This window comes from Caretta caretta, chromosome 24 (genome assembly GCF_965140235.1).
Source record: "Caretta caretta isolate rCarCar2 chromosome 24, rCarCar1.hap1, whole genome shotgun sequence".
Lineage (NCBI taxonomy): Eukaryota > Metazoa > Chordata > Testudines > Cheloniidae > Caretta > Caretta caretta.
The window spans coordinates 9,355,874-9,381,315 of NC_134229.1; the positions used below are offsets into that span (position 1 = coordinate 9,355,874).

Here is a 25,442-nt window from a genome sequence, read left to right on the forward strand (position 1 = left end):
TAAGATGCTCTTTGGCTGATGTATCAAAGCCTCCCACTCAACTGTCTATGATCCCACTGCAGAGAAACGCCACACTGGGGATTACCTTGGATGTTCAGAGCATGGGGACCGGCTCCCTGGGCAGCCTGACCACTCTGCTGTGCAGCAACAAACCCACATATTTGATCACAGCCTTTGCCCGTAAGTAGCAAGATCCCAGGTGCAAGGCTCTCCAGGGAAATCGCTGTGCATGTTAACCAGCTTGGGGCAGGTGGAAAAGCCAAGTCTGCAGCCATGAAATAGACCCAGTTTTGCAAGACAGGGCTACGCAAACCTGCGTGAGCAGCCTCCGGAGACTGATGCTGGCCCTGCTAGCCACAGACTCCATCTTCCCTAAAAGGGGAGTTGCCAGAGTTATTTGGCCAGCTGGACTCAAAAAGTTAATATAGGAGTGACATCACAGTGAGTTGCAGATTTGCCTGACCAAGTCCTGGGCCCTAGTTACATTGAAATGTCCTGTAAGGGGGATCCTGGACAGAGATGCAAAATTAGGGGTGCAGAACTAGGTCTAGGCATAACAAGTTCTCATTACTGTGTTGTCCATACACTTCTACAATAGCTGATTTGACAGCAGCAAAAGAATGGCAACCAATCCAAGCTCTGCTGGAATTAGCTAAAGGCTATTATTCCTTGGTCCGGCTGAGAGCTGCCCCATTTCATGCAGTGGTCTGCCTCTCTGGACAGTCCTACTCAGCAACTCAGGGTTAAGAGAGGATTCCCAGCTCAGTCACTTACTAGGACACATGAAAGAGGTAGTGGAACCCCAGTCCTTTGGGACACTCTAAAACTAGGCTGGTCAGAGCAATAGGGGGGCGACCGTGCACCGGCTGTGTGCCATCTCTTGTTTCTTCGCTAGTCTCTATGAAAACAACAAAACCCGTGACAGCAGCCTCTAAAAGAAACCAGCCTATCATGTTATGATGAGTGACACACACCCTTTGGTGGCAGAACAATCTGGGACATGCCCACTGGCTAGTCGGGCATATCTAAGAGCAGAGGTAGCGAGAGCTGATCAGCCATTTATGGCCCATCAGGGCAGAGGAGGGCTATTGCTTACTAACGCTCTTGATTTTGTGTCCACACAGCTTCCCCCAGGCATCACATAAGCATGGTTGCTTAGCAAGCCCAGAGCTCATGCAGGGAATACCAGACTGCAAATCCAGCTGTCCCGGCTTACTGTATTAATTCCAACTACATCCATGCGGGATGGCCACGCACATGTCTAAGAGTTTCTAGCCTTTGGTTCTATACTTTGGGGGAGAACCAACAAATAATGAGCATGGGATTCTGTATCACTGCTTTGCATGAGATAATCAGTAGCAATAAAATACAGAGATGTGACAAGTTGCCGAGTTACCTGTAGCATCAACATGTATCTAACTAATCAACTCAGAAGCAAAAGCCAGTCTGCAGAGATTCTTCATTCCATTGTAATTCACATGGGTTTGGTGCCTCCTTAGCACCTTCTGTACCACTCGGTGGGGATACGAGGAAGATACATTAATGACTGACACAGTGATCAATAAAGAGCACCACAAAACAGCCTTTTTCTCAGTGTGGATAATTTCTGGTGCGGATAATATTTCCTAGCAAGCATTCTGCTGCACAGGAGCGAAGGATTCCTGAGCAGAGCCTTTGGCTTTTAAATCTTTGAGACAGGGAGAGTCACCACTTGGGTATGTTCTCAGCAGCGGATGTAATGGGGGTTCTGTTGTAGCACATGGATTTTGAATGGGTGGATAGCTCAGTGGTTTGAGCATTGGCGCGCTAAACCCAGGGTTGCAAGTTCAATCCTTGAGGGGGCCATTTAGGGATCTGGGGCAAAAATTGGGGATTGGTCCTGCTTTGAGCAGGGGGTTGGACTAGATGACCTCCTGAGGTCCCTTCCAACCCTGATAGTCTATGTGCAGATAAAGTACACTGTGCCCTACAGCCCTTTAAAGACTACAGGCCAGGGCACTGGTGTCCTCACTGCTCCACAGACGCAGCGAGGGAATCTCCATGTATTCTGCACTGCACACGTATTCACCCAGAGGCTGTCTGGTCTGAAAGTAAAGCTCAGATAAGGCCATAGAAACATGATGGTGCCAGACTGCCTCTTGGAACTGCTGAGAGCTTGAAAGTGCAGCCAATCCATTTGCACTTCAGGGCTAGCGGGATGGGTTTTAAGTCCCGGTACATCACAGCCGGAGAGACAGTCCCTGCTGTTTAGGCCTGTATGAAACAATGAGCCTGGTACGGCTCAGCCAGAAGATATTTTTGGTGGGCAAGTTCACATGGCTGAATAAGTCTGAACAGGGAATTTCCAACACAGCTCTCATCCTGATCTGCAGGGCCATCTGCTGGTCCAGACTTAGGCTTCCTTTAACATACCTAACTCCCACCCTGCAGGATCCCTTGCTACTCTATGGGAGGGGATTCATGAGAAAGCTTGTAGAGTTCTTAGCAAATAGAACGTGCTGAGGTACTTCTGGGCCTTTACCAAATGGCTTCTGTGCTGAAAGCTAGGGAACTGCCTCCTGAAGAGGCAATTAAAGTTAAAATAAGGCCTCTCCTTCTGCCCCTTCCCCAATGCACAGACGAGAACGGCTCCAGGAGAAGCACACTAGCGTCACTCCTGCAAGCAAACACTTACGTATGTACAGCAGCACTCTGGTCATTTAGTCTGAGCTCCTGCATAACACAGGGCAGAAAATTTAATCCAGCGATTCTTGCATGGAGCCCAATGACCTGGACTGAGCTGGAGTACCTGCTCGAGAAAGATATCCCAGTCTTGATTTAAGGACTCTGAGAATTTACCATCCTTGTGATTCCATTCTGTTGGTCAGTTTCTCTCACCAATAATAATTTGTGCCCTCTCTCTCCTCTGAACCTTGCCAACTTGGGCCAAAAGAAATCTGATGAGGTTCAATAAGGATAAGTGCAGGGTCCTGCACTTAGGATGGAAGAATCCAATGCACCGCTACAGACTAGGGACCAAATGGCTAGGCAGCAGTTCTGCGGAAAAGGACCTAGGGGTGACAGTGGACGAGAAGCTGGATATGAGTCAGCAGTGTGCCCTTGTTGCCAAGAAGGCCAATGGCATTTTGGGATGTATAAGTAGGGGCATAGCGAGCAGATCGAGGGACGTGATCGTTCCCCTCTATTCGACATTGGTGAGGCCTCATCTGGAGTACTGTGTCCAGTTTTGGGCCCCACACTACAAGAAGGATGTGGATAAATTGGAGAGAGTCCAGCGAAGGGCAACAAAAATGATTAGGGGTCTAGAACACATGACTTATGAGGAGAGGCTGAGGGAGCTGGGATTGTTTAGCCTGCAGAAGAGAAGAATGAAGGGGGATTTGATAGCTGCTTTCAACTACCTGAAAGGGGGTTCCAAAGAGGATGGCTCTAGACTGTTCTCAATGGTAGCAGATGACAGAACGAGGAGTAATGGTCTCAAGTTGCAGTGGGGGAGGTTTAGATTGGATATTAGGAAAAACTTTTTCACTAAGAGGGTGGTGAAACACTGGAATGCGTTACCTAGGGAGGTGGTAGAATCTCCTTCCTTAGAGGTTTTTAAGGTCAGGCTTGACAAAGCCCTGGCTGGGATGATTTAACTGGGAATTGGTCCTGCTTCAAGCAGGGGGTTGGACTAGATGACCTTATGGGGTCCCTTCCAACCCTGATATTCTATGATTCTATGAACTTCCACTTCCCACCACTGGCTCTTGTTAAGCCTTTGCTAGATTTAGGAGCACCAAGGTACCAGATCGATGCATAACTCTTCCCTAGGCAGGTAATCCTGTTTGCTTCAATGGGGTTACTCCTGTGAGTAAAGTTACACAACTGATTAAGCGTTTGCAGGATCTGGGCATAGTGGGGAAGGCTCTCAGGGGTTTATTTCCTTTACCACAAAGGTCCCCACGTACCACAAAGCTGAGAAGGGAATATATGTAAGATCAGCAAGCCGGGGATCTTGGTTGGAAGGTTGGATTTGGATTCGGATTCAGTTCAGTTTAAGGCAGCTCAGGATACTGTGGAGTTAGGGGACCTGCACGCTAGAGGGGCTGCAGACTATGCAACACAGCTTTCCATGGCAGAAGCCCTGTCTACACACAGAAAGCAATTGACCCCGAGTACACTTATAGCTCTATACAAAGGTGCTTCATACAAATATAGCTATTCACACACGGGAAGGGGATGCAATACCCCAGTATAAGGCTCCTCTATCCCAGTATAACCAAGTCCAGACTAGGGGCTGTTCTGGTAGATTAGTAAAAAGAGAAGCATTCCCCTAACCGATGGTTATATCGGTACAAAAGCTCTCTCTAAACCAGACCTAAGAGATGCAAGGAATTCCACTTGGACCCAACTAATCTGGTTTAAGTGAAGCCCTCTCCCGCTCAGTAACCTCATGGGCCTAAGGGGGCAGCTTTCCCTGGAGGCAGGTCACCCCATCACTGCAGGGATTCTTGCACCCTGCTCTGAAGCAGCTGGTTCTAGCTTGGAGTCAGGAGACTGGGCAAGGTGCACCCTGCCAATTCCTATGTGGCTCTAAGAAAATCCATAAGCATGTTCTATAGTTACTTTAGGAGGGAGATGGAAAAAAATTTAACGTTTTTATTAACTGTTACATCAAGAAAAAAAAATTCCTACCCTCGCCCTGTGATCGCTCCACAGCTACCTGGAGAACAGTGATTAAGTAAGTTGAAGTTATTAGGTTACATGGACTGGAACATGCAGGGCTGAGATTATCCCAATCGCTTGGCAGTGGCAGGGAGGTCAGTACTCCAGTGCCATCACTTCTTCTCCTCTTCCTTTTTGTCCTTGTTCTCCTTGGAGGCCTGAGAGGCCAAGGAACCCATGGCATTGCGGATGGCCTCATTGTTGGGGTCGACGCCAGGCAGGTTTTCAAGCACGCTCTGTAGGAACTCTGGATCTTGCATCACATCATAATCATCTTCTTCCTGCACATCCATGTAGAGAGAGTCACTCCCCACTCCCTATCAAGAAGATTGGCTGGGATCTAACAGGCTGGCACTGCTCGCTTGAAACACTCCACCCTGTTAGCAGGTGCTGAGCATGCTAGGGAAGGTTTAAGTGGATTCCAGGAACTCACTGAGCCTGGCAGCTCTTGATAAGGGAGATGGGAGCGGCTCTGTGGGGAAAGGGGAACCTAGGGTGTGAGCTGAGGAGCCCTGAGGGAGGAACCCCAGCAGCAGCCAATCCTACTGACAACGCTTGAACTGAACTGTTATGTTAACCAAGTCTAAGGAGAGGGGGAGTTTGGACTCCACACAGAGTGGATGTCTTGAGAGATAGGGAAAGGGGTGGCTGGGGAGACCATCACCTTGGTAGGTTCTGATGTGTCCATGGCTGCACTGCTATCAATCTCTCCCGATTCAGCTTGGGCGAACTCTGGAGAGAGAAAAGAAATGTCTTGGCTACTGAGTATTCACCACCACCACCTTTACTGCAATCGTATTTATGCTGGGTTGTCAGCAGGGTGTGTATGTAAAGATATTGAAGGCGACTTGCCTGTGGCAGTTAGTGGGCCAGGAGTTTCACAAACCAGACATCCACAATTGCAGGCCTTCAGGTCGGGAGTCTGTCAGCACTTGATCCCATCCTTGCCTTACCCAGCTGTGCTTATGCATAGCAGCATATGGCAAATCATTCCCTCCCCACTGATCTGCTGCTCCCTGCTACAGACACCATATCAGTCAAGACGTGCCTGGGATAACACTGATGGATGCAGAAGGAAGCCTCAAGGCAGAATAGTGAGAGCTGAGAAAGGAGATTCAGGCCTGAAGTGAAGGTTCCGACACCCCTCGCCCCCAGACAGGTAGGACATTCATAGAATTCAGGCCACTCAGACAAGCACTCACTAACTTTGTGCCTCTCCATTTTTGGGTGCCCACCCTCTGGCAGACGTTGATAGGTGTTGAGAACCTGCTGCTGTCTCTGAATTCACTGGGACAGCTCAGTCAGCGCAGGATTTGTCTTCAGGGATTAGACAGATGTTCTAAATTCTAGCCACTCACCTGGCCCTTGCAGAGACATCTGCATAGCATAAGCAATCTGCTCCTCTTCTGTCATGCTGCTAAGGTCGGGCAGGCCAGCTCTACCAAACTCCTGCTGGGTGATCGTCATCTTTAATAAGGCATCGTCTGAATCTAGCACAGGGATAAACAGAGTACACATTCCTAGAGCAATTCCCCAACAAATTCTATATTCAGAGAAGAATCCCTGCCCACCACTGAAGGGCAGCCACTTCTGGGGTGGGATGAGACAGCTGCACAAAGCGCACAGCAACAATGCACAACAGTTCAGGACAGGAAAAAATACTGCATCCAACTGAAAGTGCAGGGGCAGTTTTTTAGGGAAGGCAGAATGTAGATACCCGAGAGGGAGTGGGCTGAGATACTGGGGCTAACTGTATTCTTGTGGAAAGTGCCATGGGATCTCTAGCCAGTACAAGTGATCAGGGCCTTCTTTTACATCTCAAGTGAAGAGGAACACCACACTGGAGGGATATAAGGAACTACCATGTTGAAAGGAAGTGTACCCCTCCCTAATGAATCCCCTGCAGCGCCGTAGGTGTCCATCCCACCCAAATGCAACCCAGGCCCTGCTTAGCACTGGAGGCTGGACACAATCTCAGTACAAAATGATCTGGCTGCATCAGCAGCCTCCCCCGCCCCGCTGCATTGAACTCGCTGCTTTGCTCTGCTCACCCCGGCTCCTCCAAACGAAGAGGGATTAGATCCCCCGCCTGGTTTCTTACCATCCCCACCAGTGGCTGTAATTCCTGCCTCAGCAGCGGAGGCAGCTGCAGCTCTCCTGGCCTCTTCCTCCTGCCGCTGCCTCTGCTCCTCCATGGATACACGCAGCGCCTGTGGAGCAGACAATGGGGTAAACTCAAAGCAACAGCACGTTCACAAACAGTTCGGCTCCTTCAAAGCCATTCTTCGTTCCACCATCTCTTACCAGCGCCAGTTCTGGGTCCGCGCTGGGATCTACTCCAAACTCAAAGTCGCTAGCGCCAAGGCCAAGCATGGCACCGCCCTCCCCAGCCAAAATGGGGGAACTGATGAGGGCATCGGCAAGGCTAGGGCCAGGGGGAACAGTCACCAGGTGGGAACCAGTCCCATCCTTGCCGTTTAAGGTGTTAATGAAGGCAGTCAGCTTGTCTGTGTTGGCTTCCTAGGGGAGGGAAAGAGAGAGGTTAGAACCAGACTGACTTCCTCCCATTGACTTGGCTCAAAGGAAACGATGCTGGGCTGCCCTATGAACTGTAATAACCCTGACGTCCTCTTACCAGCTGGTGTTCAGAAAGGGAACTCATCTATAAACACAGAAGTACAGAGAACAGTGATCAGTATGCACCAGGGGTACGGAGACACATCACATTTCAGAGCTGGAAGAGGCCATCTATATAATGGGCCCCCTCCAATGGGCAACTGATTAACGCCCCCAGGAAGTCCCTGTGCAAAGTGAGGACAGTTGACCTGGAACATTGCTCTATTCAATTCATCCTGAGTTTGCTCGTGTTTTAGAGTCCTGCTCAAAGGAAGTGCCAGTAGTTTCCTTTCATAGTGCTGTGACCTCACTGGAGGATCAGGAACCTTACGGCCTGGGTGTCATCTGACAGTCAGCCTGAGGGTGTACCAGCAACACTAGAAATGAGATTGTTCCCAACAACCAGAACAAACTTTGGCCTATTTTTCCTCTAACATGGGCACCACATGTCTTGAATACAGCACTAATTTTCATACTATTGCCCTCCACCAGAATCCATGTTACACTGAGGTTTTGCTCTATCTATCCAGATAGAGCAGTTCAATGTGATACGGCAACAGGCCACTCTGCTTTGCAGCTTGCTCATCAGCTACGCTGCGAATGGTTGTGGTAGATTTCTGGGATTCAGCTGTCTCAGTTTAGGGAATAAAACATCATTCTCCGCTGAGTACGAGTTGGCCTGTAGGAAAGACGGTTGGCTGGGGTATCATCCTGGCATCACTGATGCCACCCACACTCTAATGATCAGGAAAGAATAGTCACAGAACTTAAGCAGGCCCTGTCAAGGCTGCTCCCTCCAGAAATCTGGAAGTGGAGTAGGGATTATTGGGGAAGAGAAGGGAAAACCGCCAAACCAATTATTTTTCCCTCTCACCTGGAATGTCATTACCAGCTTGGTTCCAAAATCAACCAAAGTCTTTTAAAGTGGTGATAAGATTCTTTCATAGCCACAGTGTTGCAGCTCAGAAACACCACTCGGAGGCATGGGGTGAGAGACCTTGGATGGAGAGGGGTCACCTCACAGGACTAGATGCCAGACCGACAAAATTCAACCACAATTTTATTTGCAACAATCTCCACTGTTCCTTAGCCTTATACCACAATACAGCCCTCTGCCCAAGGATGTCAGAAACCAACACTGACTAATGTAGCCTGTGACTCACAGAGGTGTGTTCCAGATCATTAACTATATTTCAAGAACAGTAATTGAAGTCTTTGATGCATGGTTGCAAGGGAATATGGGAACTTCACACGGCCTTAGAGGTTTCATCCTAAGGATGGGTTGGGGTTTTTCATACAAAGGGCAAAGTATGTTTTGTATACAAAGGTTTGTGCCACCTGAGTGAAACTCAGAATTACAGCTGGCTTTCTATTTTCAGCCAGAACGCTGTGAAAAGGCAGGTGACTAAAGTATGCAGAAAAGAAGTTAAAAAAAAAAATATTAAAAGACGTCCTTCAGTTCCTTCATTTATGGAAACAATTTTAAAAATCCAATTTGTTTTCTTTTTGCCCTTCACTGATGGTGAGTCTAGACCAGTCAATTTCACTTTTAGTTAGAGTCAGTTTCACTAAAGCATTAGCAGAAGCCTGAAATGTTTGGGTAGGAAACACAGCAGGGGAATATTTGAGAAGAGAGTCTCCTTTGGAATCTGCAAAATATTAATGGAAGGATTTCTGTTGTCTGAACAGATCAGCCTTAAAATCCCTGCTGAAGAGATTAAGATGGGGGAATTGTGATAGTATTCTTCACTGGTGTTCCCAGATAGATAGGAGACAAGTGTTTGAAAATGAGATGTAAACCCCTGGCTGGAGTTTGTATTTCAAAGACTCTTGGGAGATCAGTTTAAAACTCTCACCTCTTCTCCAAAGTTGATAATGTCAACATTTACTTTCTCCTTTTTAAGGCGCTTTGCCAGTTTCACCAGCTGCAATAAAGAGAAAGGAGTGTTAGCCTTTCATCACTTGTCTTCAGCTCCTACATCTCCTCCACGTAACAGAAAGCAGACAAAAGTGCGTGGGATTCGTTCATCAGGACACAAAGCCAGATATAAAAGCATCTAATTTACAGGTGCCAGTCTATACAAGCTTCATAGTAAGCGATTATTTCTGAACAGTAAAATGTTTGAGAGGTTTCATCTCCATTATACTCCTATGAAAACCAAATAGGCCAGAACTTAAAATCAATCCTTAAAGCCAGCAAGCTTCTTTTAAAGAGACACACGGACAATCTGAATTACATTACATCACCTTTTTAATGGTATGTACTTTGACTTAATTAAAAAGGCACTTATCTAAAATTCTGAATGTTTTTTTATAACCAAAAAAAAAAAAAAAAAAATCCAGACAAATACAATTAAGAGTTCAGACTTCTGACTGTTTGATACTTGAAGGCTTTTTTAATACTGCAACAAGACATTTAAGCATGTTCTGATGCATGATCCAATTTAAATTCCCTCACCTACTGGGGGCAGATTTAAATTTTCACAGTTGCAGGGAAATTATGGGGCAGTCAGACAATTATTTAATCACAACACATGTTGAGATTCAAAAAGTTAGAGAGTTATAACTGTTAAAACACAAATTGTCAACATCACATCAAAATATACAAAGTAAATATCCTTAAATCAAACTCTAAGTTCTCAAGCAGCATTTTTCAATGGAAATATTTTTTCATGGGTTTGTATGTGTACAGCGAAATCAGTGTTTACCAACATTTACCTACAGAAATGGAATCCTTCCAAGCCTATGTATAGAATAGGATAAACGAGGCTCTGTTTTGATAGAAACCTGTATTGCCTGGAAGCTGAGTTAGTTTATTTGCATCATTCCTTCTTTTCCATTTTCACACCCACCCTCCCACCCCCTTTCAGTAGCTCACATTCTAGTAGCAGGATTTATCAGCTAAAGAGTTGTCTCATTGGGACATAAGCTTTGAGCCTTGCAGTTCTTGATACAGATTCAATAACATTGCTGTAATATGAATGCTCATTAAGATTTCTTAGAACCAGGTTTTCTGGATATAAAGACTGACCAACATAGTCAGTTCAGAAACGCATTGAACAGTTCCAGTTTCAAGAAAGCAGCTATTATGAGGTACTTGATATCAGGGTGATGAGAGCAGTATAAACACCTAGATAAAGAAATTGCTGTGAAAACTGAAGGCACGTCTACATTTAAAAGGCTGCACTGGCTCTCCCATCGACACAGAGCTGTCTACACGGGGGTTAGGTTGGTATAACTACGTCACTCTGAGGAGTGGATTTTTCACACCGAGTGAGATTGCCATGGTTATATGACATAAGTCTGTAGTGTAAACCAGACCTGAGGGTTCACCATCACGGATTAAACACACCCATGAAATTGCATCTAACTGGTCACGATTTACTCACATCTTTCTCGTTATCTTCCACGGGGCTCCCAACAAAGGCAATGATACGCATCTTGTGATTCTTGCCTTGACGATGTTTCAAAGCCAACTGGAAAATAAGAGTTGTCATCCAAGGTGAACATAAGAACGGCCATACTGGGTAAGACCAAAGGCCAGTATCCTGTCTTCTGACAGTGGCCAGTGCCAGCTGCTTCAGAGGGAATGAACAGAACAGGGCTATTATTGAGTGATCCACCCCAACGTCCTGTCTCAGCATCTGGCAGTCAGAGGCTAGGGACACCCAGAGCATGGGGGTGCATCCATGACCATCTTGGCTAATAGCCATTGATGGACCAATCCTCCATGAACGCATCTAATTCTTTTTTGAGCCCACTTATACTTTTGGCCTTCACAAGATCTCCTGGCAACGAATTCCACAGGCTGACTGTGCATTGCGTGAAGTAGTACCTCCTTTGGTTTGTTTTAAACCTTCTGCCTGTTAATTTCATTTGGTGAGCCCTGGCTCTTGTGTTCTGTGAAGGGGTAAACAACACTTCCCTGTTCACTTTCTCCACACCACTCATGATTTCAGAGACCTCTGTCATATCCCCCCCTGAGCTGTCTCTTTTGCAAGCTGTACAGTCCCCGTCTTTTTAATCCTCAAAAGGAAGCTGATGGTGACTGATGTATCAAGAAAATGTAAATGCCCAGGAGGGAGAGGAGTTGCGTGGGATAGAAAAAATGGGACATTGTACACACACACCTTGGAATAATGGGATGAACCTGAACTAAATAGCAGGAGGCACTTTTATGAAGCAAGATTCGTTAGACTGAGGAGTATTTTCAAGATGATATAAGCCGTAGTGTAATAAGCTGCTTTTAAGAGTCTGCTGCTTCCACAACATGCTTTATAAGGAACTGGCACTAGTAATGTCACTTCTCTATCAAAGGATTCCAGCATAACAAACATTAGTTTAGTTGCATTTGTGAGGCAGGTATTATGATCCCTATTTTGCACCCAAGGAAACTGAGGCAAAAGAGAATCATTAAGTGACTTACTCGATGTCTATACGGCAACTCCACGCCCGCGGCTAGCCCGTGCAAGGGGACTCAGGCTCACAGGGCTCAGGCTGCGGGACCGTTTCACAGCTATGTAGATGTCTGGGGTCAGGCTGGAGCCCAGGCTCTAGGACCCTGCGATATGGGAGGGTCCCAGAGCTGGGTCTGAGCCCAGACGTCTACACAGCCATGAAACAGCCCTGCAGCCCTAGCCAACTGGCATGGGCCAATGGTGGGTTTTTCTTTGCTGTGTAGACATAAGTAAATCTGTGGCAGAGTTGGCAACAGACCAGAAGGTCGGCCTCCAAGTCTTGTGCCTTAATTACAAGACCATCGTTCCCCCCAGGGCTTTGGAGCAGAGCCTGGAGCAGCAGATTTCTGCCTGTAGCTGGAGCAGAGCACAGCTCCAAAGCCCTGGTTCCCCCTCTAAATATATATGAATAATAGCTTTCCAGATGTACACACCAGAGGATGACATGAGAAGCACATATACCAGTACAGAGCGAAAGTACAGGACAGAAGGGAGTGACTAAACCTTGAGACCTATTCCAGATGTTTCAGGGTAACAAATGCATCTCTCCTTTGTGGGTGCGAATTGACGGAATTTGGCCCCTGTAAATTGGCTGCACATACATGAGATATATTGCAACTGTAACCCAGCAATTTGGTAGCAAATAAAAAGCCATCTCCACAGACTCAGATTCTCTCTAGTTTATATTTCTCTTTCTTCCCCTTCACCAAACAGCCTCATTGATTTCCCCACACTCAACTTCTCAATAGAATTATTCACCACAGTAGCAGACTGGATTACACTAAATCCCATAACCTGGCTCAATTCCAACTCGGGCAGTTACACGTCACTTGTCTAAATTCACCTCACACTTTCAGATGAAGACATTTAGTATCCTAAACTATGATGAGACTTTATTACAACAATACCAAGCCCTTATCTAGCACTTTTCATCCTTAGATCTCAAAGTGCTTTACAAAGGAGGTCAGTATCACTATTTCTATTTTACTGATGAGGAAACTGAGGCACAGAAGTGGCATGAATTATTCAAGGTCACCCAGCAGGCCAATGGCAGAACCATAAATAGAAACTAGGTCCCCGAGACACAGTCCAGTGCTCTACCTATGAGGCCACACTAACAGTAAGCAGAATGCTTTAGGATGAGAGGGGTTATAGCAATACAAGACGACGACTCATTTAAGAAAAGTCATGAACAAGGTGTCACTTACATGAGCAACTCGAATTCCTGTACAAAAGGTAATTTTCCCTTTGGGTTGCACCGTGTGTAATTTGGAAAGGATCCGTCCTGTGTCTGGGGTAAGTGTGGTCAACACTTCACAGTTACTAGAACAATATAAATGGTTGCATTGTTATACGAAGTCCTATCAAATCTCCCAATACCCCTTGTAAGGTAATATCCTTTTGCAGGTGGGGAAACTGAGGCACAGGGTCACCCATAGTCACATGGAGAAAACAGCAGAAGCCAGTTATCCCTAGATCTGTGCTCAATACACTAGATCAGTGTTTCTCAGCCTTTTCAGGTTGGCAACCTGAAATGTGAGGTTAAAAGTGTGTGTAACTCCCTTACATTTACTATAAAAGGGTCAGAACTGCATCACTGATAAGCCTATGTAATTTGTGTTTTTTGAGAGGCTGACAGAATACTTAACCTTGCAGGATCAAGGTGTGCAGGGAGCGGGATCTCTGTTGTAGATTTTTTATAATCCCCTCCCTTATCCCCCGCACTGCCTTTCATGACCCTCTTACCCACATGGGGGTTGCAACCCACTGGCTGGGAAATACTACACAAGAGCAGTGTTACTCAAAGTGGTGGTCCACGGACCGGTGCCAGCCCGCGAGCCATCGGCGGCCGGTCTGCGCGCACATTGGGAAAACAAATTGCCGGTCCCCCACATCAGAGAGCTCGAGAAGCACTGCCCTAGACCACACTCATCATTTGGGTGGGAGAGCAGGAGTCGTTTTGATTTCTAGGAGGGGGAACTCTACAGACGTACTTAGCTAAGGTAATGAGCCCCACGTTGTTCTCTGGGTTGCTACGGGTTTTTGAGTGGCACACGATGTTGACAGCATCTTGCTGAGCTTGCAGGCGAGTAGGTAAAAAGTCCCCATTTCTCATGTATTCACTGTTGTCAACACTGAAATACAGAAAGAATCAGACAAGGTCAGAACTAAAAAACAGGCTTGTCTGGTTTTTACCCTAAGCTGGTTCATGAAAATGAAGCCTCAGGATCCTAGATCTGTGGCCAGATGGCTAACAACATACATGTCTCCTCGTCCTTGTCAATTCTTAAGGCAGAGCGAGAGAGAGAGAAGGAAGCATACAAGTAGCCTGCAAAAAAAAGTCAAAGGCTCTTCAGCCAAGGCAGAACCGACCTACAGAAATCCCATACTTTACATGCTCAAGAATCTTGAAATTCAGATGCAAGAACTAAACCCATTTTAAAGCCCTGGTTATAGTAGGACAATGCAGAGGCCTGTCCTTTGGGCCTATTGCACAGACTCTGAGAGCCCATAGTCCAGTCCATGAGTCCTAAAACTGGGCATGCAGCTCCCCCCTCCCTGTAACTGCCAGCTGAAGAGCACTCAACCTCAGCTGCATGTTCTGAGATTCGCAGGTGAACACAAAGAACAAACAATTCTCTTCATTCATCAGCAGTATTAGCTATGGTTGGAGACAGGACAAAGAATAGCTGGACCAATCTGATGAGGCAATACCCGTGTTCCTATCAGTATGTATACGCAAATCTCTCTTAGGATTATGAACATTTATTTGACATTTTAAGAAGTAGCCTACAGCTTTTTGATATTATAGCAACTTAGCACTGCTATAGTTGTAGCTTCCAAAGTGCTTTGGCAAAGGTGAACAAATATCCATGCCCTCATTTTACAGAGAGGGAAACTGAGGCACAAACAGGGGAGACAGGTCACACAGAGTCAATGAGAGCTGGGACTAGAACGGTCATCTGATGTCTCACAGCCCCAGGCGCTAATGAAACATTTGATGCAGCTCAGGCTCCTGGCAAACTGTCAGCATGGCGGTATCCCAGAGTCCAAGCACCCCCCGTTATACAGATTCGATTGTTTGGGATACGGAAACGTCTAGGGGATAAAAAAGGAGACTGAAGCAGAGCTTCTGGGCTCTGTTCTGGACACTGCCACTAACTCACCGGAGGGAGGGACTTTGGGTGAGTCACCCCTCTGCGCTTCAGTTCCCTCCCCCTGTGTAAAATGGGGCTAATTCTCCCTTGCTTTTTGCAACAGGCATTGAGCTCCTTGGGTGAAAGGTGCTAAACATGTGCCTAGTATTATCAAGCGGTGAATTACCAGCTTTGTGGTTTCACTTCTGTTCCCAACAGAGAACGATTAACATCCCGGCTCCCCCTCAGTTAACAGGAGCTGTTACACTGCAGTTGTGACCTGTTAGCTACACTGACAGCGTAAGTCAGATTTACTCTCCACCTACCAGCCGGCTGACCCATTCCATGTAAGCTAGCACATCTGCAACACTGATGGCTTGCTACGATAGTGCTTTCATTGAGGATTGGCTGAACAAAGAGGGGCTCTACGCCAGTGGTCTCCAACCTTTTTATGCACAAGATCACTTTCTGAATTTAAATGCATCCCAGGATCTACTTAGCCCCTTCCCCACGGCCCCATCCCACTCACTGCATCCCCCCTCCCTCCGTTGCTCGTCCTCTCCCACCCTCACTCACTTTCGCCAGACTGGGGCAGGGAGTTGGGGCTGAGGTGTTTGAAGTGTGGGAGGGGGTTCCGGGCTGAGCCTGGGGCAAGGGTGTAGGAGGGGTTGAGGGGTGCAAGCTCTGGGAGGGAGTTTGGGTGCAGGAGGGGGCTCTGGCCTGGGACAGTGTTGGGGTCAGGAGGAAGTACGGGGTGCAGGATCTGGGAGGGAGTTGGGGTGCAGGAGGGGGGTCCGGGCATGGGCAGAGTGTTGGGGTACAGGAGGGGGTACAGTGTGCAGGCTCCAGGAGGGGGCTCAGGGCTGGGGCAGGGGGTTGGGGTGCAGGCTCCTGCTGTGGCGCTTAACTTGGCTGGCTCCCGGTCTGCGGTACAGTGGGGCTAAGGCAGGCTCTCTGCCTGCTCCAGCCCCGCGCTTCTCCTGGAAGCTGCCATCTCTACAGCCCCCGGCAGAGTGGGGAGGTATGTGGCTCTGCGTGCTGCACCCAGGCACCGCTCCCACAGCTCCCACTGGCCACAGTTCCCCGTTCCTGGACAAAAGGAGCTGCAGGCAGGAGCAGAATGTGGAGCCCCCCCTGATCCCGCCCCCTTTCCAGGACTCAGCGGCGCGGGACCAGGGCAGGCAAGGAGCCTGCCTTAGCCCTGCTGCGCCGCCGGACTTTTAGCAGCCGGAGATCACGATCAACTATCAGAGACTCCAGGATCTACCAGTTGGTGACAATTGGTGACATTCAACTTGATGGCATGTCTGTCAATAACGTGATAACTTTGCAATGCCAGAGCTGATCCATTCTAAAAATGTCAGAGAATGTTCAGTCTAAGCATTAATGGGCAGAAACCTATGGATTTGGTGAAAAACAAAACAGGGTCACTGATGCCTTCCGTGCCCCCCACATCTCAGCTCTTCCCAATAGAGTTTAAAATGCTGTGCCCCTGAATGACGTAACTCCCAGACAGAAGAAATAATGGAGGGCACATAGAGCCCCTACCATAGGGCAATGAGGGGTTGCAGAGAGTTCCTGAAATAAGGCACACAAACAGCTTGTGGGGCAAATGGAGGCAAGGAGCCCCTGGTGTGTGCAATGAGCTCAGCAGACAGAAGCAACTATGTAGTAGTTTTGTCTCTGTGCGATTTTAAACCTTTCACATACAGAATGTCACTGCACAGGATCCAGTTTTAATCCTTGCTCTCCTGGCTGTAGCACACAAAGCCACTTTCTCATGCCAGAAGGCATCATTTGTATTAAAATGCAAACCCTGTGTGCTGCTGAACACAAATATTCTTTACTACAAAAAGCAGCCATTCATTCACACACAAGAATGGAAGTGGATGTGTGTAGTAAGAAATAGCACATGGACTTCAAAGTGCTTTGCTAACATTAATTCTAACAACCCTGAGAAGCAAGTTAATACTCTTATTTTACGAGACACAGACATCATGACTCCTCAAGGTGACAGTACCAGTGGCATGATGTGGGCCAGAAACCAGGACTCATGACTCCCAGGGCCCTGGTCTAACCCACTACACCCCCCACCCACATGGCCCAGCTCTTCTTGCCCTGCACCTTATGCAGTTATTGTCACTATGTGAACCTAGTGTAACAATGAGGGTAAATACACTGCCAGACTAGAATGGTAGCCCACTGCACCCATTCTGCACTGGTGTAGGTGACCATACAATGTACAAGGCAACAATGGACTGGACTCACTAGATCTGGGATTTTATATTCCAATTTCAGAACTCACTCTACCAAAGTCATGAAATCAGCAGCTACAAGAGAACAATAATTAACCTGACACTGTCTCTTATTTGAATCTGACATAGTTACTTAGCAAATCAAGCTACTGTGATGTCTCTATCCAACTAACTGAAGAGCTATTTAGTTACCATATACAACCCACAATGGAAGTTTTGTGCATCTTATGAATCTCTGCCATTGCTACATTTGGTAATTAGACTACAGCAACTAATGGGTCTGAGGTATTGTAGTAACCATAATCTTTATTGTGCTCTGAACAATAGTAAGTTTAATAGTAAGTTTAGTGATTTTTTTATGTATCTCTGAAGTATAAACTTATTTTCTATGCCTGATTTTAGCTCTAGCTATCAGCTTGGTAATGTAGAAAGCAAACCTAAGTAAAATGGTGGTCAGTTTATTTATACTCTCCAGTACTTGGGGGGTGGGGGAGAAGGGTCAGACACTGTATCCTGTGAACAGTCTCTATTGTCTGCTCTTGTTACAAGCTACTCTGGGCCACATCAAACCCGAACCAGCCTTGGCTGTGCTATGAGATAATGTGTGGGGGGTGGACAGGGAGGAAGGCTGGGGGTTGAATCCAGACCGGGCTAAAGGTGAGTTAACACAGAGGAGGCCCTGGCTATCTTTGTTGATCCAGTGTGAAGTGGATTCTAGTCTAGCTGTCTCAAATGCTCCCACTTCTCAGTCCCAACTGATCCTCCCAGAGAGCACCCCTTCCCATCCTCCAGAGTCTGACCACCACACTCTGCCCTGCAGATTCTCCACAGCATCAAGCCCTCCCCAACCAATGTCAAATATTTGCCTTATCGCACCTGACCCAAATGTCACCACATCCCAGCACTGCCCCCCTCTGAATCTCCTGTCCCAGACTACCATCCATTGCCCACTAAACGAAAGCCCTCCACAGCCAAGGAGAAGCTCCCCATCCAAACAACGGTCATCTCTATAGCCCTCCCAGCCCAGCCTTACAACCAAGTTAACAACTCTCCCTGCCCTTACCTCAGCCAGCACCAAACCACCTTCTAGCCTGAAAGGGACAGCCAGCTTAGTCCCCTCACCAGTCCAGCACTAATCCTTCCTCCCATAAAAGGGCAGTGATTCTCATCACCTTGTGACCACCCCCTGATCCCTTCAGTCTATTACTGTGCCCCACAGTCCAAACTAGAACTAAGTCACCCAACAGATCCCACTTCCCCCCACAGCCTTTTACTGATGCTGCCCATTCATCTTCTCCTACCCCATCCCCAGCCCAGAACTGGGATGGCCTCTGCCTCTTTCACATCCCTGCTCCCAACCTGCCACTCATCTCCCACTCCCAGAAATCTCCCCAGCCGGGTCCTGCTCCATTTACCCCCTGCATGACTTTAACCCAGCCCTGCTCCAGACCCCCTTTCTGGCACCAGCCCTCCCCAACTCCCTCTCACCTCAGACTTTTCCCCACACTGAAATCTCCCCAGCCTGGGGCTATTCCACTCCCACTTGCCCCGTCCTGCCTGATCCAAATCCAGCCCTCCTCTCTCCTAGTTCTCCCCAACCCCATCAAGTCAGCTCTGCTCCTCTTCCCCATCCCCTTAACCAGATTCTCACCCTGGTCCTACCCCTACTTCCCCCACAGAGCCTCTCCAGCCTGACCCTGCTCCACATCCCGCACAACTCAACCCCAACCCCTCCCTTGCCACCCCCCCATCCCTGCTCCTCTTCCCCACCCCACCTGGGCCTCACTCTCCCCTCAGCCTGGCCCTGCCTCTGCCTCAGAGTCCCCCCTGCCTAGGGATATTCCACTTCCCTCGCATAACCCTAATCCACCCCCACCTGCCCTCCTCCAACCTCCCAACTAGCCCTGCACCCCTCCCCCCAGGACCCTAAACATATGTGGCCCCTACTTAGTCCTGTCAGTCCCCCCCAGATTCTCTCCAGCCTGACCCAGTGCCACATACCCCATTGCTCAACCCTATCGCCCACTCTGACAGCCCCCCCGGCCCCGCACTCAGTGCAGTTCTCCTCACCCCAAGCTGGCCCTGCCCGCAGGAGTCTCCCCACCTGGGGATATTTCACCCCCTCACCTGCCCACTGCTCTCCCCCATCCCCCCACAGCCAGCACTGAACCAGCCCCCAGCTCCACATCCCCCCCCTCCGGTGCCGCTCTGCTCCACCCCGGGTGAGCCCCCCCTGCCTGACCCTGCTCCCCCTCAACCCACCCCCACAGCCCCACTCCAGCCCCAGAACTCCCCTGCCTGACCCTGCTCCCCCTCAGCCCCCCCACCCCGACAGCCTCCCCCAGCCCCACTCCACTCCCAGAGCCCGTCTGCCTGACCCTGCTCCCCCCCACCCAGACAGCCCCGCCCCGCTCCTCCCCCAGAGCCCGTCTGCCTGACCCTGCTCCCCCTCAGCCCCCCATCCCAACAGCCCCCCCAGCCCCACTCCCCCCCCCAGCGAGCCCCCCCGCCTGACCCTGCTCCCCCTCCACCCAGATAGCCCCACTAACTCCCCTGTCCTGCTTCGGGCGAGCCCCCACGCCTGACCCCGCTCCCCCTCATCCTGCCCCCCGGCCGGGCCTAGACAGCGGAGCAAGAGCCGGGATGACTCAGGGAAACCCCGCGGGGGCCCGGTCCCCGCTCCCCGGGCCCCGGCCCGGCCTATTCTCGGCTCCTCCCCGGGGCCCCGGCCCGACCTCGCCCCCCACCCCAGCAGCCCCCGCCCCCACCCCCTGCCCGGCCCCGGCCCCGGCTCCTCACCAGACCATAGTGCTCTCCAGCACCATCTTGCCTCCCTCTGAGACACCGGCCGGGCTAGGCCCCGCCAACAAGCCGCCCTCGCACTGGCCCAACCTCCAGCCAATCACCGGCGCCCCTCTTAAAAGGTCGGCCGCAAGGGCCGCTGGGAGTTGTAGTTTCATCGCGCCTTCCCAAGGGGCTACAGGAGGACAACTTCGTCCCCGGCCGGAGGGGGAAGGGCTCGCGTTGGAGCTAGAACCCGCCCCCGCCTTGCAAGAAAAGTGCGTGCAGGCAAATCGTCTCAGGCAGGGGGATTAGTTGCGTTTTATTCCTCCAGCAGGAAAAGTTACTTGGCCCAGAGGAATGGGCTTTTGCCCTGGAGGAATTGCCAGGTTTTTCCAAACAAAATTGCTTTGGAAATTTCTTGGTCCTGATGCAGAATTCACTTGCCGGCCCTTTGTTGTGATAATAATGGGGGGAAAGAGAAATGCGTGAAATACAAATAACGGGACTTACAGAGCTGGGAGGGAGGGCACTTGTACATTGTAGGCCTGCGTGGAGCTTGCAGGCATTATTTTGAGAACGTTCTCTGGCCTGGGCTAGACAGGAGGTCAGACTAGATGGTCACAGTTGTCCCTTCTGGCCATTTAAAACTGGGCTTGCAGGAATGGACAAGCACTTTATTCCCAATTAAAGCTTTGTAGATGTGCCATTGCGACAACAATTCCTGGCGTGGCTGCCTGCCAACAAGTGAGCGATTTGGAATGTGTGTACCCACAAGTCAAGTACATGGAGGAGTGCAACATCTGCTAATTGTTTGGGAGCAGCGCATGGATGGGTTAAGGACATAAGAACAGCCATACTGGGTCAGACCAATGGTCCATCTAGCCCAGCATCCTCTCTTCCAACAGTGGTCAAGGACATGTGCTTCAGAGGAAATGAACAGAACAGGTAACAGAAGTGACCCATCCCCTGTTGCCCGTTCCCAGCTGCTGGCAATCAGAGGATAGGGACACTATCCCTGCCCATCCTGGCTATGAACTTATCTAGTTCTTTTTTCAATCCACTCCCAAATCCCCTGTCCTCGCTGCCTCTCCCATCAGCTGATTGATCTTGCTAGGTCTCCGAGATCCATCCTACCCATTCCCCCATCCCTGCCCATCCTAATAACCATTGATGGACCTATCCTCCATGAATTTTTCTAGTTCTTTTTTGAACCCTGTTATAGTTGTGGCATTTACAACATCCTCTGGTAAAGAGTTTCACAGGGCCCCTGCACATTTCCTTGATCAGTATCACATTTAGCTTCAATCCATCCCATCCCTGCCAGTTAAAATTACCCAGAGGATGGTAGCCTTGGTTTACTAGGCTTGTGGTAACTGAAAACTCCCACATGTTGCGCACATATAGATCTTACAGTGTAAGCAAAGATACCAAACTCTTTTGTTAATTGTTTTAAAAGCAGCTGGTGCAAGAGAGATGTCCTGACCGTATTTGGTCATTGGGGGTCACTGCATTACCAGCTCAAGAGGTCCGAACAGGTACTTGTTTTTCTCTGGAAGAAACATTTTTAAAGGTGGACTTGAGGTTTAGATGGTGAAATTCAAACCTGGGACCATTACACATTTTGTTTAGGGAGTCCTTCTGCATGAGTGGCTTGTGATGATCTCTCTACCCCATGTTTAAAGTCAGCTCCAGTAACAAAACAATGAGCTTTGTTATTTTAACTTGCTTCATCCGTCTATAATAAGGGAGACAACGTGATCTAGTGGGTAGGGCACTGGATCAGGAGTCAGGAGATCTGGGTTCTTCCATTCCTGGCTGTGAGGATGGGTGAGTCACTTCCCCTCTGTTTCCTCTCCCACCCTTTGTCTGCCTTATCTATTTAGATTGCCTAAGCTCCTTAGGGCAGGGAATGGCTCTATGTGGCTAGGTCTACACTACAGAATTACTTCGGTATAAGGACGTCACTCAGATCCACACCCCTGAGTGATGTAGTTATACCGCTCTAAGCGCTGATGTAGTCAGTGCTAGGTGGACAGGAGATCTTCTCCCACTGACATAGCTACGGCCTCTGGCGGAGGTAGATTAATTCTGCCAACAGAAGAGCTCTCTCCCAGCAGCGTAGCTTGTCTTCACAAAAGCGCTACACAACTGCATTGGACTGTGAGCTGTTCAATGCAGAGAGAATGGGTTTCTCCAGCATGCAGCACAGTGAGGTCCTGACCCTGTTTGAGGCCTCTGGCGATTACAGCAATATAAAGTAAGTCCCCCTTCTGAGCCAGCTGGGTCACACACATGTCAGAAGCCCCTCCCCTGCCAATTTGGACGGTTATTGGTATATTCTGAAGGCACATGGGGGAGTGCAGAAGCACTTTGATTTCACCAGGTACCCCCTTCCCAGGACCAGCTCTCTAACGCATTGTAGAAGGAGCTGTTAATGACAAGGAGGTCATGCCAAAAAGGTGTGTACGGACAGTGACATGGAGAAGGCAAAATCCCTTTGAAAAACAGGGTTTTCCACCACAAGAGATGCCATGATTCAAACAGACCCCAGTTCTCGCCACTCGTCAGTAGGACATAGGCGGGGCTGCCCGCAACCCGGAAAGCAAGAGAGCCGGTCCAGTCAGGCCCCCGCCCGGTTCTCTTTAGCTAATAAGCTAGCCAGGGCTTCCCCTAACAGAGTTATGTGTACCACTGGGGGTACACGAGCTTGATACTCCAGTCACATCACAGAATATTTTTAAGGGGCCGGTATGTGAACCAAGGAAGGCTGGGAGCCGCTGTGCCAACCCCATAAAAAATAATAGCTCGAGGGGAAACGTGAGCCAAAGGGCCTGCATTCTGCTACCCTCAGCAGACAGCATAGCAAAGCAAGCACACAGCATATGAAAACATACCATGTTCTAGCTAGGCCAATTTGTTGTTCAGCAGAGTTCAGCTGACGTTTGACCTCTCCTTTTCTCCTTCCTTACAACTAACTTTGGGCCTTGTCTCTTTCATCGAAGGGTTGCAATATGCTCTTTACTGCAGAGTGGGGTGATTTTCCGAGGAAGGCACCGCTGTCTGTCTAGTTCTTAGCACAGAGCCCTGGGATTGCATTCTGTCACCAATCTGGCCACAGATTTTTGCACTGTGACCAAGAGCAGGTAACTTCAGCTCCCTGGGCGTCCATTTCTCCATCTGTAAAATAGGCTTATGCTCAAGAACCAGCGCTAGGCACTGTACAAACACCGAACAAAGTGTGACAGGGTGAGGCTAGATGGCTATAGGAGAGTAATTTTTTTTTTTTAAACTGGAAAAAAATCCTTTATTGTAGTCTCTGAAACACAACATTCCTCTTCACTAAATCAAGCGGAGTAGGTATGAACTGTCGCTTCTTCATTACAGGAAGTTGGAAATGGTAGTCACATCAGGCTTGCCAACCAGCTGCAGCATAGATCAGCATAATTGCCTTGCTTCACGCTCAGACTCCAGCAGCATCAAAACATCCCCCTCACGGACAGGCCCCTTTACGTTTCGGATGATGGATCTACTGGTGTCGTCCATGAATTCAACATGAACCTGGGTGCACTGGCCCTGCGAGCCCGTCCGGCCCAGCACCTTGGTGACCCGGGCCAGTTTGATGGGCTGCACGCGGCTTGTATCCATGGCGGCTGCTGTGGGTACGATAATTTTTTTTTTTTTGAAGCAAAAAAGGTATTTTTTTATTTGCATAACACACTTACAAACAAAACAACAGCATATGCAATGTGTAACACAGCAACCAATCGCAATTGTTTTCTCATTAGCTTCAGGGGAGGGAAGTGTTCAAGCTTGCCTGGGCCCAGAACAGGGGGCTTTCTCGACTCTTGTGGTCTTCCACCCTTCCGAATTACCTGGTGGTCCAGAGCGAGGGGGCCTCATCGACTCTCAAGGTCTGCCACCCCCTTGAGTTACCTGGCGCCACGCCCGAGTGTCACCAACAATTCCCTCCTCTGAAAGCACCCAACAAAAGGGGCAGGCTGTGGGGTGACAACCCGGGGGGGAGGGGGGGAGACCCGTGCACCCACGTGTGAAAGGACTCCTCTAAGGTGATGGTGTCCGCAGCAGCAATGGCTGAGGCTGGGGTCCCTTACTCTCTTCCCCAATCAAAGGGTCAAAACAAAGGGACCCGGACGGGGACACCGAGCAGAGTGCCTCGGACAGCGCCCACTGCTCCTCAAAAGCATCAAGGGAGTCAGTGGACGCCGCCCAGAAGAACTCCGCCCAGATACACGAACGGACCGAGGATTGGAAAACGGCCCCACAGTCACAGGAAACTCCATCGGCCAACCTCCTTTCTGGTTTTATAGATGGCCGTTTTAGCCAGGGCCAGGAGGAGGTTAACTAGGAGATCCCATGACTTTGTGAGGCCACGGATGGGGAGTGCATAAATAAAAAGGTGAGGGGAAAAATGCAAACAAAAACGTAATAGAAGAATTGTGAGGAGCCGGAACAGGGGCTGCAGCCTGGTGCACTCCAAATATACGTGCGCCAGGGTTTCCCTCACACTGCAAAAGGGACAAGTATCTGGGATGGGGTTGAACCGCGCCAAGTATGTGCCCATGCTCACAGCTCCGTGAAGGAGCCGCCAACTGATGTCCCCGACGGGCCTCGGAACCAAGGTGGAAGATAGGCTGGCCCACTGGGGCTGCTCACCCTCCAAAGGTGGCAGAAGGTCTCGCCACTTTATGTCAGGGTGGGACACTAGGGTGAGGGCGTGAAGGGTGTGGAGCACGAGCGTGTATAGATGTTTCCTTGGCGCGGTTTGGAAGTGTACCGGCTGCAGTTCATGCAGCTGGCTTGCCATAAAGGGATGAGGGGGTTGATTGGGTCTACGGGGCAGGGGTCCAATTAAAAGGTCCAGCGGACCTGGGGTAGAGGGTGGGCGGGGCGTGCCCTTGAGCAGGACCCGACTGAGGTAAGCTCTAGCAGCGGGCAGCAAAGCGGCCTTCACCTCCTGAAGTACGCGCTGGGGGGCTACGAGGTCTGGAGAGCCCCATGCGCCGAGCGAGTGTCAGGGGATCCAGCCAGTCTCCCCGGTCGTAGTCCAGGAGGTTTCCGACTCTCGTGACTTTTGCCAGGAAGTCCGTGACCCATCCTGTAGGTGAGTAATTTTTCACGGAAGACGCAGACCCGCCAGTAGGCCATGGCATCCTGCTTCCCCGTCCCTTTACCTTCCCCCATGAGGGCCCTTCTGGCCCAGAGGATTTGAGAAAAGTCCCTGGAGAGCAAGTTGTACCTTGTTGTGGGAGCCACGAACATCCTCTAAAAACTTCTGCAGCTCTCCTCGCAGCTCATGGGGGGGTGGGGTTACGGTTTCCCAGTTGTTCCCCGGCGGGGCCCTTGGTGCAGCCCCGTGGTCCACTAAAACGGACAAGCAGGGTGCGGACCCCCAACGGGGTGCCTGATGGGCTGGAGCTTCTAGGCCTGCCTCAAGCTCTGGGGCAATAGGGGGCGGTGGAAGGAAA

The 25,442-nt window shown here is 49.6% G+C and overlaps 2 protein-coding genes across 3 annotated transcripts in view; both read right to left on the reverse strand.

The window, feature by feature from the left end:
- Positions 1–4,627: 4,627 nt before the first annotated feature.
- LOC125625566 (26S proteasome non-ATPase regulatory subunit 4) overlaps positions 4,628–25,442 on the reverse strand; it is a 69,306-nt gene continuing 48,491 nt past the window's right edge. The window contains exons 1-10 of one of the 2 annotated variants that reach the window (XM_048827800.1): positions 19,972–20,081; positions 13,775–13,915; positions 12,989–13,103; positions 10,713–10,799; positions 9,180–9,248; positions 7,012–7,227; positions 6,809–6,917; positions 6,066–6,197; positions 5,372–5,439; positions 4,628–4,988 (exon numbers count right to left, since the gene is read on the reverse strand). In XM_048827800.1, coding sequence (XP_048683757.1) covers positions 4,821–4,988; positions 5,372–5,439; positions 6,066–6,197; positions 6,809–6,917; positions 7,012–7,227; positions 9,180–9,248; positions 10,713–10,799; positions 12,989–13,103; positions 13,775–13,915; positions 19,972–19,997 — 1,131 coding nt within the window. In that variant the 5' untranslated portion in view covers positions 19,998–20,081 and the 3' untranslated portion in view covers positions 4,628–4,820. Of the gene's footprint in view, positions 4,989–5,371; positions 5,440–6,065; positions 6,198–6,808; positions 6,918–7,011; positions 7,228–9,179; positions 9,249–10,712; positions 10,800–12,988; positions 13,104–13,774; positions 13,916–19,971; positions 20,082–25,442 lie in introns of those variants that run through there. The other variant, XM_048827801.2, reaches the window with a different exon arrangement.
- Positions 23,245–23,691, reverse strand: LOC125625567 (small ribosomal subunit protein eS28-like). Its single transcript, XM_048827802.2, has one exon. The coding sequence runs from the start codon at positions 23,665–23,667 to the stop codon at positions 23,392–23,394; it is 276 nt and encodes a 91-aa protein (XP_048683759.2). The 5' UTR covers positions 23,668–23,691; the 3' UTR covers positions 23,245–23,391.

What these genes read in the sequence shown, in the direction of transcription:
- LOC125625567 (XM_048827802.2), bottom strand. Translation starts at nt 23,667, where the DNA reads ATGCAAATAAAAAAATACCTTTTTTGCTTCAAAAAAAAAAAAATTATC.